Consider the following 12,076-nt stretch of genomic DNA (forward strand, 5'->3'; position numbering starts at 1 on the left):
ATTAATTTATAATTAAGTTTAAAATAATTAAATAATATTATAATATTATGGTGTAATTTATAAGTTGGTAAAATATATAGGGTAATATTAAAAAGTTATAAAAGTTGATGTAAAAAAGAATATTATTTGAATATTTTTTTTGAATTTGAGAATATTGATTGGTCGAAAAATAACTCCTTTGTTTGATTTTACATTTACATCAAAAATAAGTTAAAAAATGGGTTTGCTATTTTGATTGCCTTTGTTCGTTAAAATAAAAATTAGTTAAATATGATCTTTTAATCATTAGGTAGCTAGTTAAATATGATCTTTTAATCATTAGGTAGCGTTTGATACTTAAGAGTTCATCTTGAAAGACTAAGGGATAAAATATTGTTTTTTATACATTTAATTTTTAATTCTTATTATTCTTTTTTTAATATTATTATATAAAATATATTTTATTTTATTATTATTATATATAATAATTTTAATATTATATTTTTGTTTAAAATAGTCCAATACTATAATTTTATAATTAAAAAATATATTTATAATTATAATGATAATTCTATTAATTATTACTATTATAATTTTTTATATTTTAATTAAAATTTTATTATATATATTAATTTTATTTTATTACAATTATTAATAATATTTAAATTAAATAAATATAATTAAAGTTTATAATATAATTAATTTTTATATTTTAATTAAAATTAAATTAGTTATTAAATATAATAATTAAAATATTAAATAATAATAGTATAATAATTTGTAAAAATAAATAAATTAATTAAGAAAATAATAATTAAATAATAATTATATAAAAATAATATTAAATTCATATTTTCAATTTAATTAATTAAAAGAATAAAATTATCTTTTTATTATTTTATTATATTTTATAGCATATACCAAACACAAAATTATGAATCATATACTAATCATAATAACTATACAATTTATATGTATAGTACACTATATTATTTATATCTCTTTTAAATTTATGTTTCTATGTAAGTTATATGTTATATAATGTGTAAGACATACCAAATATTACTTTACATGCATTATATATATTATTTGGTAGGACATATTTTAACCATTAATGGTTTGAAATTATAAAATAATAATAATTTTATTATTTGAATTTTATTGTGAGATTGAAACAATTTTTTAAAAACATACTTAGTTGTTTAAATAATTTATTTATAGAACTTATAATATATATATATATATATATATATATATATATATAATTATAATTCGATTGCAAGAATTAATTAAATAAATTATCAAATATATACGTTATATTATAATTTAAAAAATATATTTTCCAATTAAAATTAATAATCAAGATAACATCTTAAATTATTTTTTTAATAACTATTCAATTAAATTAACAAATCACACAATTGAATAATTATAGTACATAAATAAATATTTTATCCCATTTTATATGAATTTATAATATTAATTTTCTAATATTCTAATTAACTATTTAAAATTAACATAAAAAAATATAACAAAAAGGATAAAACATAATAGCAACATTCAAAAAAATAGTCACATTAAATTTATATTTGTTCTATTTGACAAAAGTTAAAATGTCAAAATTTATAAACATTTGTTTTAAATATTTTGAATGTGTTTATTATTTTCTCACTATCTTATTCAAAATTAGGTGAGACTCAAACTCTAGTCTTAATTTGAAATGTTAATTATTTAACCATTAAATTATTTGGGATTGTTGAATTTTATTTATAATTTGATGTATATATATTTAATTATTTTAATTAATAACAAATAAAAAAAATATAATAAATAAAAAAAGTAATTATATAAATAATAGATATGTAGAGAGTATATATATAAATTATTATTTTTTAATAAATTATTTATATATTTAGATTAAAATATTTTTAAAATTATATATATAATTATATATTATAAAATAATTAATAAAAATAGAATTATTAATATATATATATAATTTATTTAAAAAATTAAATTAATAAAAAGAGTTAAAATAATGATTTATTTAATAAATATTGAGATAAGTAAAAAATATTTTAATCTAAATAAAAATATTAAAAATCAATTTAATAAATATATATAGTAAAAAATATGTTAATACAAATGAGAGACAAATAATTAAATCAAATTTATTTATTTATTTTTAAATATATTATGCAATTAATTTTTAATTAGATTGTTATATATATATTTAATATATAATTATTAATATATATATATATATATATATATATATATATAAATATTTATTTATTGAAAAAAATATAAAATATAATTAAAAGGAAACAAAACCTTTTAAATTTTATTAATATAGATATCAGTTAATGGTCAATTTTTGATTTAAATCAACCTATTCATTTTTTTCTAACAAAAGATTCAAATTACTCAAAACGCCGGACTTGTTAGTCCCTGTAAATCTAGAATTAAGTGTTATTATATATATATATATATATATATATATTTATACTACTCTGCAACTTGAAATTAATATTGTTTACATATTATTATCAATTATTTTATTAATTTTCTTTAAAGAAATCTGTACTATTCTCAATAATCATAATTAATCACCCCTTTAGTTTAAGGGATTAATTAGTATATATATATTAACTGATGATGTAAGAAAAGTTGGGCCGATTATGATAAAATAAAATTAAATATTTGTATGCTTCTTAATTAATATAAAAATGAGACGAGTCTTCATTACACACAGCCATCCACACAATCACGTCACCATGATAATTACACGGTCAATGATGATCCCGGCCTCCAAGGTGTTTTCATTGTTGACTTCAAATATGTAATAATTTTTTAATACTTTTCTTTTATAAAACAATGGTAATATATTGCAATTGTAAACGTAACTTCATTTCATATGAAATACCAAATTGCATAATATTGAATACAATGTACAGATGACAATTTATGTCGAGTTTTAACGAGATGAATGATACTAACCTGAATCTCATTTTGTTTAGTAATTCAGGTTAAAATCTCTAATATAAACATGTACCTGATTAACCTGACTAAACTCGAACGTAACCTGATTTAATCCGATTTAATTAATACCACATATCTTTATTTCATATTAAAATGACATTAATACACAAGAACAATGAAGCTAAATTTTAAACCCCTTTATAGAAAACTCTAAAAAAAAAATGAGTGGGTGAATAGGAAATGACAAACACAAGATCCTACAAGGAAAAAAATTATAAATGGATTAACGGGTCTACTTTGGGTCATTTCAGGTCGACCTGATTTTTGACATGTTTATTAATAATGTTAAATGAGTCGACCTGATTTTGACCCGAACAAAAAAATATATAACTCTAACCTATTTTTTTTCTTCTTCGGATCGGATCGTGTTTTCGTATCGGGTCAGAAATTCATGGCTCTAATATAACCTGACTAGTTAAAGCCGCAAAACAAGTTGTTTTATTCTATATTTGTCAAGAAAATCCAAAATGTTCTATACAAATAAAACAATGTACCCTAAATAAGAATAATGAAATAGGATTTTTCAAAAAAATTTACATGTCATGTCCCCAACAAATTATCTCACTTAAAAGATAATAACCAGTGCTCTAGTCCTTTGACTGCTTTAAAATATAATGATAAAATAAAAAAATAATAATTTAAAATAAAAAATATTTTATTTTTTATTTTAGATAATAAATTAAATAATGTTATTAATAAAATAGTGAAATAATGTTATAAAATTATAGTAATTTGAATAACTCTAACTAATAGAATGAATAAAAAAACAAAATAACAGCCAAAAAAAATTCAGAACTTCAAATTTAAAAGTGAAAATTCGATAAGAAACTTTCATTAAAGCTGCAAAGTTCTAAAGAATGTTTCAAAAATCAAAACACAAACATTTTAATTAGGCCAAAGCACACAACCTTTTAGCATTGAAATCCCAATAAAAATGTTGCCTAAAAGCCCGGTAGCTCTTTTTAGTCCTAATATTTTGTTATTTATATTTCTAAATCACACATATATATATATATATATATATAACTATTCATTTTTTAAAAGGATAAAGTAAATTTGATTCATCCACCTAATTTCAATCTTTATTATTAAATAAATTATTTTAGTTTTTATATATTTATATATATACCAAAAATAAATAAATTGAAACTCTTATATGGATATGTTATTAATATTGGATTCAATGCTTGTTTTCCTTCATGGTGCTAATTGAAAAGATAGGTAAAATTGAAAATATAATGGCATATATAAAAAAAAAAATTCAACATGGTGAGATAGAAGGAATCTCGAGATTCCATGTCCCTTCACAAGAAAGGATAAAATGGTCATATTTGAAAAATAAAAAATATAATTTTTAAATCATTTTGCTCTTCACCTGTTATGGCGGAACAAAGGAATCCCGTAACATAGGATCCCTTCTGAAGGTAAGTATTCGATGTTCAATTTCAATTGAGTACTTCTCATTACACATTAGTTATATTCTAGCTGGGGTGTTCATCGGTTCAGTTTCGGGTTATTCAAGTTCCTCAATTCGGGTTCTTTGAATTTTTATATTTTTAGCAAATTCAAAAATCGAACCAAATATTGAAATCTGAATTCGGTTTATTTCGAATTCGGTCGAATATTCGGTTTAGACCAAATATTGTACACACCTACACAATTGTACTCTTTATTATAATTATTGCAAATGCACTTTCTTTTACTTTCAGTATCAACCAACTTTAGATATTAGAGTCTTATAAATTTAAAAGGCTAACAACTTACATAATTTAATATATAATTATTTAATTATATCTAATAAAATATATAATTAAAATAAATAATAAAAAATGAATTCGATTTTTGGTTTGGTTTTCGAGTTGAAATCACGACTCGAAAACGTATTTAAATTCGAATGAGTTTAAAACTCGATTCGAAAACCAAAAATAAAATTTGAATTCAGTTAAATGTTCGGTTCAAACTAAATATTAACCCCTAATTCTAATTCTAGCTTTCTTACTTTACATATTTACATTCTTTAATTTTCTTAACCCATATAGTGACCCTGTGAAAGAGTTGACATAGTGATCAAAATCATGGGTTTTATTTCTAGTGGAAGTAGATGGCCACGAGTCACCGGCTAGTTTTCCTTAAGTTAAAAAAATACTTTAACTTTTTATATTTTGTTTTAATTTTATCTTTGCCAGTCATATATAATATGATATTTTAAAGAAAAAATCACAAATTTTGTATGAATTTTATAAATGTTTTTTTCCTTCTTATATTAAGAAGTTAACGTGACCTTAAAATTATGAAAGAATAACTTATTATTTAGTTAGAATTCTATAAAACCTTTGAAACTAGATTAAATATGATTTTTTTTTTGGATTGATTAAGTTGACTTTTTATGCACATTATATATGTATATATAATAATTCTAGAGTTTATTTTATGTCAAATTTTTATACGTATTTTTTTATTTAATTAGTGAGAATTAATTCTTTAATTAAAAAAAATGAGAAGAATCTAACTTAAAAGATCAAAATTTTATTATTAATTTTCAAATATAAAGATCATTTATTACAACATATGTTGAGTCAAACGGTATGAAACTGGAAAAATGATATGAATGCATGAACATATTCAGCAAACCTAAAGAAACATCCCAAATTTGATTTAAACTAAGGAACATTCCAGCTCATATGTACAATGCAGAAGCATTTAGCCATTTCGCTAGTCTCTTGAGAAATCATTGTATATGGACCCAATAAAGGAGGAAAGCGAACACATCACATATGCTAGGATAAACATTGAAGTGCATCCTAGAATCACTTTAACAACAAAGATGACAGTAGTTGACAGAAGAGGCAAACCCACATACATGGATATTACGTATGAATGAAGGCCAAACAGATGTGCGTTCTACAATACTTTTGAACATCCAAGTAATAAATGGTCAAAAGTAATTGAAGAACAATAAAAAAAACTAAAACTTCAGGAGCAAAATGAGAAAGTTGAAACTGAAGAATCAGGAAATCAGATTAAGGAAGCTAAAGATGGAGATGCAGATGATGAGAATGATGAAGAATCGAAGGAAAAGAAAGATAAAGAATTAGAGAAACAAGAAGAAGAATCAAATGATGAAAAAGAAGAAGAATCAGAAGAAGGAAAATGGGAAGAATTAGGGACTGGAGCTAAAGATGGAGATGAAGTGGAGGAAAGTGAAGATGAAACTTTGAAAGTAGACCGAAGAAAATTATACAAAAACGAAGCAAATAAATGTGCAAGTAAATGTGAAATTCCTAAAATACTGAAACATAATTCATTTTATCAAATTAGTGTTGGGTCATCTAAAACGAAACTAATCAAAGAGAATGAGGTTAATGCTCACAAACAGTCATCATCAAATGCAACAGTTCAATCACTAATAATGAAGCTTAGAGCCAAACAGGTGATTATGCAAAGTAGGTGAACTGCGAGAGTAGCAAATTGAGATCCGAAAGTAGCGAAAATGATATTGGCTAAATTGAACAAGAATGTTAAGTAGTAGTATTGGTATGTTTTAGTTGTCTGTAATCTCTATTTTTTTTAATCAGATATTTTATGTTCGTTTGATTTTTTTAATCAAAGTTAGAGTTTGTCTAGTTTTGATAATTGACAATTTCTCCAACTTTTGAGTTTTTAGTGAAATGACGTTAATCGGTTTAAAAAAAAGTATAATATTTTTTTATTAAAAAAAACCTTTTTAGACAATTTCTATATTATTAAGAATAAAAATGATACTGGATTCTAGAAAGCAACAAATTGTATCCCCACGAGCTAAAAAGGATAAGATTCCAATTAAGATGGGCCATTTGTGTTTCATAATAGGAGCAAGGAGGCAACTAACTTGAGTGTGTTTGGCTGGCTAGGGGCTATATACACACATAGATCAAGCTAGATAGTCAAAATCTAACATATTTTGACACCAACTTACATATGTTCAATAACTTTTTAAAAAGTCAGTCTTATAACCGACATTATAACCCTAAATGTCAACAAAAAGCAATAAGTCATCAATATGAAAATTGTGCAACACAAATTAAAATAGGTCAAAAACAAGGAATCTTAGGTCTAAACAAGTTATAAGATCATTCCTAAATGAAAGTACGAAATTATTTATTGTTGTGTTTTTTAGTTTAGAAAACTAGCACAATTCTATAGTCATGACTGAGTTCGTTCAACTTAAGACGGTTTTTTGATATAAATTAAACTCGTGACCTAATACTATAGACTTGTTTTCAAAACATTCATCTATTCATTTTTATAAGAAAAAATTAACCGAGATGGAAAACCACTATCTAAATTGTTTTGTGTATCAAGTCAAACTTTCAATAGCCCATAAATGATTTTGGCACACTTTATTCATTTATTTATTTATTAATATAATAAAAATAATGTTTATATGGTTATGTATAAACTACTTAACTTATTTATTTAACAACTTAAATATTAAATCGTGTTAAATTAAATTAATTTTCAAAAATTTATAATTTTAGAAAACAAGAAGAGTAAAATCAAATTTCACTAGAAAAAAAACAAGGTAGAGGGAAACCAGCTAGAACAAAATGGGCACAAACTGTAAAAAGAAGTGACTATATACATTACAAACTTTTGGTGGGGGTTTTTCAAAAGATTCAAAATGATACCAATAAAAAAAAAGTAGGAGCACCCAAACACAACTTAGACATATGGGTGATGAGAGTTTGAATAAAGTTCATATAAAAATAAAATAGTGATAATTTATGAAAAATAAATAACAACACAAAGATAATTAATGTGTTAATAATTTTTTTCTAAGTGTAAGAAGAACATAATAATGTTCACTTCAATTTAAAATATTTTAAATAAAAATTAAATTGATTTTTACAATAATACAAATATTACAGTCTTTTAAAATACACTGAAAAATTATTATTATTATTATTATTACTAATTAACTCATTAATTATTAATATAATATCACTTTATTAATAATAATTAAAAAATAAAATAAAATAATATTATAATAAATATTTATTTATTTAAATAAATATTATATATTTATATATATAATATATATTAGTAATTGTGAAAATATGTTTAATTTTCATATAATAATAAGTTATAAATAATATTATTGATAAATAAATGGTATAATTAGAAAACACTTGTATTTGATTTAATGATGAAAAACATTGAATAGAGGTTGAAATAGAGTAACAGATTATTACACTATTTTTTTTGTTACATTTCTATCAAATAAATTATACATTAGAATAGATATTAATTGAGATTATTTGGAAATTAATATTTTCTCACAATTATAATCATAATTACAATTTTATTTTTAAATTTTGTAAAATAAAATGAACTAAGTAATTTTGTTGTTATTTGATATGAAAGATATATTAAATTAAATGATTTATTTTAGATATTTTATTTTTAATAAAATTTTAGTTCAAGTTACCAATAATTTTAATCATTTTTTTATAACATAACATGATTATTTTGAATTTTGACAAATTCAAAAATTTATTGTATAAACAATCTTTCAAAGGTTTCTATTATATATTTACCCTACTTTGTTTCTCATGGAAATCTCATTTTAATTTGTTGCTCTCTATAATCTTAAATTAATTAAGGTTGTTTTGAATGTTCATCAATGTTTATGTGGCTATACTAAAAGTTGACACAAATTGTGTTTCTAGTAGAAAAAAATGGTTTCACTCTAAATACAAGAAAATGTAAAAATAAACAAGAAAAAATTGCTTTTCAAGTGGTACCCAAATAATAATAATAATTTTGTTTTTAAATTTAGAAAAATTAACCCGACTCTCAAAGTTATGAGTCACACTTTAATTTAAGACGTTATTAGTTGGAATTGAAATTGAGATCTTTGTTATATTAAGCAACTTGAGTGGAAGGCTTCAAATTATAATAATACTAAAGCAATTGAATTTAAAAATAATAAAATGTTTGACAAAAACAAACACAAAACCTATATCTTTGTGCAATGATATACTAGCTACAAAAATACTAAGAAATAACCAACAAAGTCCTAAATTCTAACCATGAACTAGTAAAAATATTTTTAACTCAAATTGAAAATAATTTGGTTTAAGAGATCAAAATTATTGACTTAAATTCTCACTAAATGTATTATTGTAAAGTGTGAATCATGACTATGACTATTATTATAACTTTTTAAAAAAAAATTACTATAATTTTATAAAAAGAAACAACCATTTTTTAAAATAAAAATAAATCCATAATAATCACTAATTGTATATATGGTTCAAATTTCAATCATATTACAAACTCTAATAAAACCAAACATATCATATTCTATTAATATTTAGCTATAATTATCTACACATTAGTCTGAAACCCTAATTATTAATTATGATCAACTAAATATACATACATACAAATCACTCCCACTAATAAAATGATCTGAAATAAGCTAAGGCACTGATCCAATCCCACACCAAATTGAGCCAAGTTTTGAGCACTCAATAACACTTGTTTAGCTCTATCATGAAATAACATATTATCATCATGATCATCATCTTCATATCTTGAAGTAACATTATCTATTTCTACCTTGGGAGATCTAAGAAATCTAATATGACTCTCCAAATCATGGACACAAGATGGATTTTCCATGTTGAAGAAATCAAGAGCCAACTCAGTTCCCACATGAGCATAACATGATGAACTATCATGCAAAAACCTAAAATTCTCATTCAAGAAAAATCCTGGAAACTTAGTGATTGGATCGTTAACATTAACAATTCTCAATACCTTTACTCCCAACTCCTCAAGCCTCTCCTTAAACGCTAGATTCCCAACTCGTGGCCCCGCAAAAGAGAATACCTTGATCGGAACATCTTTGTTTAGTTCGAGCTCGGCTATATCATATGCTAAGAGCAAAGCTAACGAACTCCCCATGCTATGACCAGCGACAGTTATACTCACTTCTTCTCCTTTATACTTATTTAGAAGTCTGGAAATTTCGGCTAGGAGCTGCTCACGACAACTCTGCAAGCCGAATTTTCCAACCTTCTCACTTGAAGTATAAAGGCTTAAAAATCCAGCCTCTACTTTCACCTCCGGCCGGGGATGATTAGGGTTAAGCCTAGCCGGAGTTAAAGAGCTCATGAAATTGACTAACCATTCATTGTAGGTAACGGTTCCCCGAAATGTAATAACAAAATCCCTCCGCCCGAACCTTTGGACTTCATCGTCCGACGAAACCGCCACATAACCAATCCACCTACTTTCACACGATGTACTAATGTTGACATCTGGCGTGGCGTAGATGTATTTGGTTACATCGTAACCTAAGTTTCCCAATCCAACCTCCTCCATCATTGTTTTTTTACCATATTTGCAATTTAGATGTCTTTTCGAAGATGGATCGAGATCAAAGGTTTTGTAACATGCAATTACAAGGTCCCCATAACGAATGATCTCTTGTCGGAGTAGAGGATCTAACGAAGGATGAACCATTTGTTCCCAATTTGTCGAATTGTGAACTTGCCTCCACATTTTCGTTATGCAAGAACGAGTTGTTTCCATTGCATTTGAAAGTGTTAGGGGCGTAACCGGGATTATTGACGAAGGAAATGAAGATGAGAATGTGGATATTCTTGTTGTGAGTGTGGTGGCTTCTTCAGCACTAAATGCATGGAGCTTTGAAGTTAGCACCATTGCACATGAAGAAGAAGCCATGATCATGATCAACAAGAACAAGTAGCTAGAGAGAATAAAGTGATCCAACGATCTATGTAGCTAGGGCATATATATATATATATAATTAGTTGATCATTATGTGCCCCCATTGATTGAGAATGATCAACATTTAACAGTAGATCCAGAGTCTCCAAAGCGAGGGAGGAACTGGAGGCATGTTTGGCGAGGATTTGACCAAACAATTCTATAATATTGTAATTAGCCCCACAGTTCCATTTTTTATTGACATGAGTGGTCGGTTAGGGTTTATATATTCATGCGGGACCCAGATTTTTGGATTATGTAGCATATTAGGTTTGATATTGGTGCATGATCATTGGATTGGTACAAAATCAAAAATTAATCCCTAAAGTTAAGATAATGATGATTCAAATCCTTTATTTATTAAACTAAATAAGTTAATATATTATTTGCTAAGTTAATCAAATGAAGCAAAATAACATTATGAGCAATTAAAAAAAAGATAATTTGATGTTCAGATGTGTCAACACAAATCCAAAAGTGAATCAAAATGATTAAATGATAAGGAATGAAGAGAGAGAGGAATTTAAGTTTAAATGTAACAAAATAAAATTAGGATTTTTTTTTTTTTAAAAAAAAGAGACAAATTTAAGATCAGATCAAATCAACACAATCCCAAAAGTTAATTAAAATGAAAGAAATAAAATTATGAAGAATTAAAAAAGAGAGACAAATTTAAGTTATATATATAAACATAAATCTAAGTTAATCAAAATGAACATAAGGAAATACAAAAATAGAAATAAATTTAAGTTCGAATCACATTAATAAAGACCTATAAATTAATTAAAATGAAGCAATATAAAATTAGATAAAAGAACAATTGGTCTAAAAGTAGTTCCTTTTTATATCTCAATTTTTAATTAGATGTTCTTACTTACAAATAATGTCATGCTAATTTTGTAGTAGTTTTGTTTTCTACTTTCATACAATTATTGTAGATCAATCAATTAAAAAATTATCATTATTAAAGAAAAAAGCTATATTCAACGTGCACTTGAAGGACTTGTTGACATACATTTTATACTTATTTGTTGACATACATTTTATCAATTTATTGACTTACATTTTTTTTACTTTTCTTTCTCCAATAATAAATGTTACATTTATCAATTAAACTTAAATTTGGTGATGTTTATCATGAGTTTTTTGTTTTGTTTTTTCTTTTCTCACGTAGTCTTGTTAATTTGTTAATGAAATATTCATCGCATCTATTTCAATCAGAAAAAAAAAAGTAAATTAAAATAATTATCGACAATAATATTCCTTTGAGTATTAA

General features: G+C 23.9%; 2 protein-coding genes across 2 annotated transcripts; one reads left to right on the forward strand and one right to left on the reverse strand.

The window, feature by feature from the left end:
* The first annotated feature begins 5,894 nt into the window (after positions 1 to 5,894).
* Positions 5,895 to 6,472, forward strand: LOC124919118 (histone H3.v1-like). The gene is made up of 2 exons (XM_047459282.1): positions 5,895 to 5,915; positions 5,999 to 6,472. The coding sequence occupies exons 1-2, from the start codon at positions 5,895 to 5,897 to the stop codon at positions 6,470 to 6,472; spliced, it is 495 nt and encodes a 164-aa protein (XP_047315238.1).
* A 2,945-nt stretch (positions 6,473 to 9,417) lies between these two features.
* LOC124919128 (phospholipase A1-Ialpha2, chloroplastic-like) lies at positions 9,418 to 10,755 on the reverse strand. Its single transcript, XM_047459294.1, has one exon. It carries the CDS (start codon positions 10,753 to 10,755, stop codon positions 9,418 to 9,420), a length of 1,338 nt encoding a protein of 445 aa, XP_047315250.1.
* Positions 10,756 to 12,076: the final 1,321 nt, after the last annotated feature.

This window comes from Impatiens glandulifera, chromosome 1 (assembly GCF_907164915.1).
Source record: "Impatiens glandulifera chromosome 1, dImpGla2.1, whole genome shotgun sequence".
NCBI classification, from domain to species: Eukaryota; Viridiplantae; Streptophyta; class Magnoliopsida; order Ericales; family Balsaminaceae; genus Impatiens; species Impatiens glandulifera.

What these genes read in the sequence shown, in the direction of transcription:
- LOC124919128 (XM_047459294.1), bottom strand. Translation starts at nt 10,755, where the DNA reads ATGGCTTCTTCTTCATGTGCAATGGTGCTAACTTCAAAGCTCCATGCA.
- LOC124919118 (XM_047459282.1), top strand. Translation starts at nt 5,895, where the DNA reads ATGAATGAAGGCCAAACAGAT. An exon ending in TGAATGAAGGCCAAACAGAT is followed by an intron (nt 5,916 to 5,998) that starts GTGCGTTCTACA and finishes CTAAAACTTCAG; the next exon opens with GAGCAAAATGAGAAAGTTGA.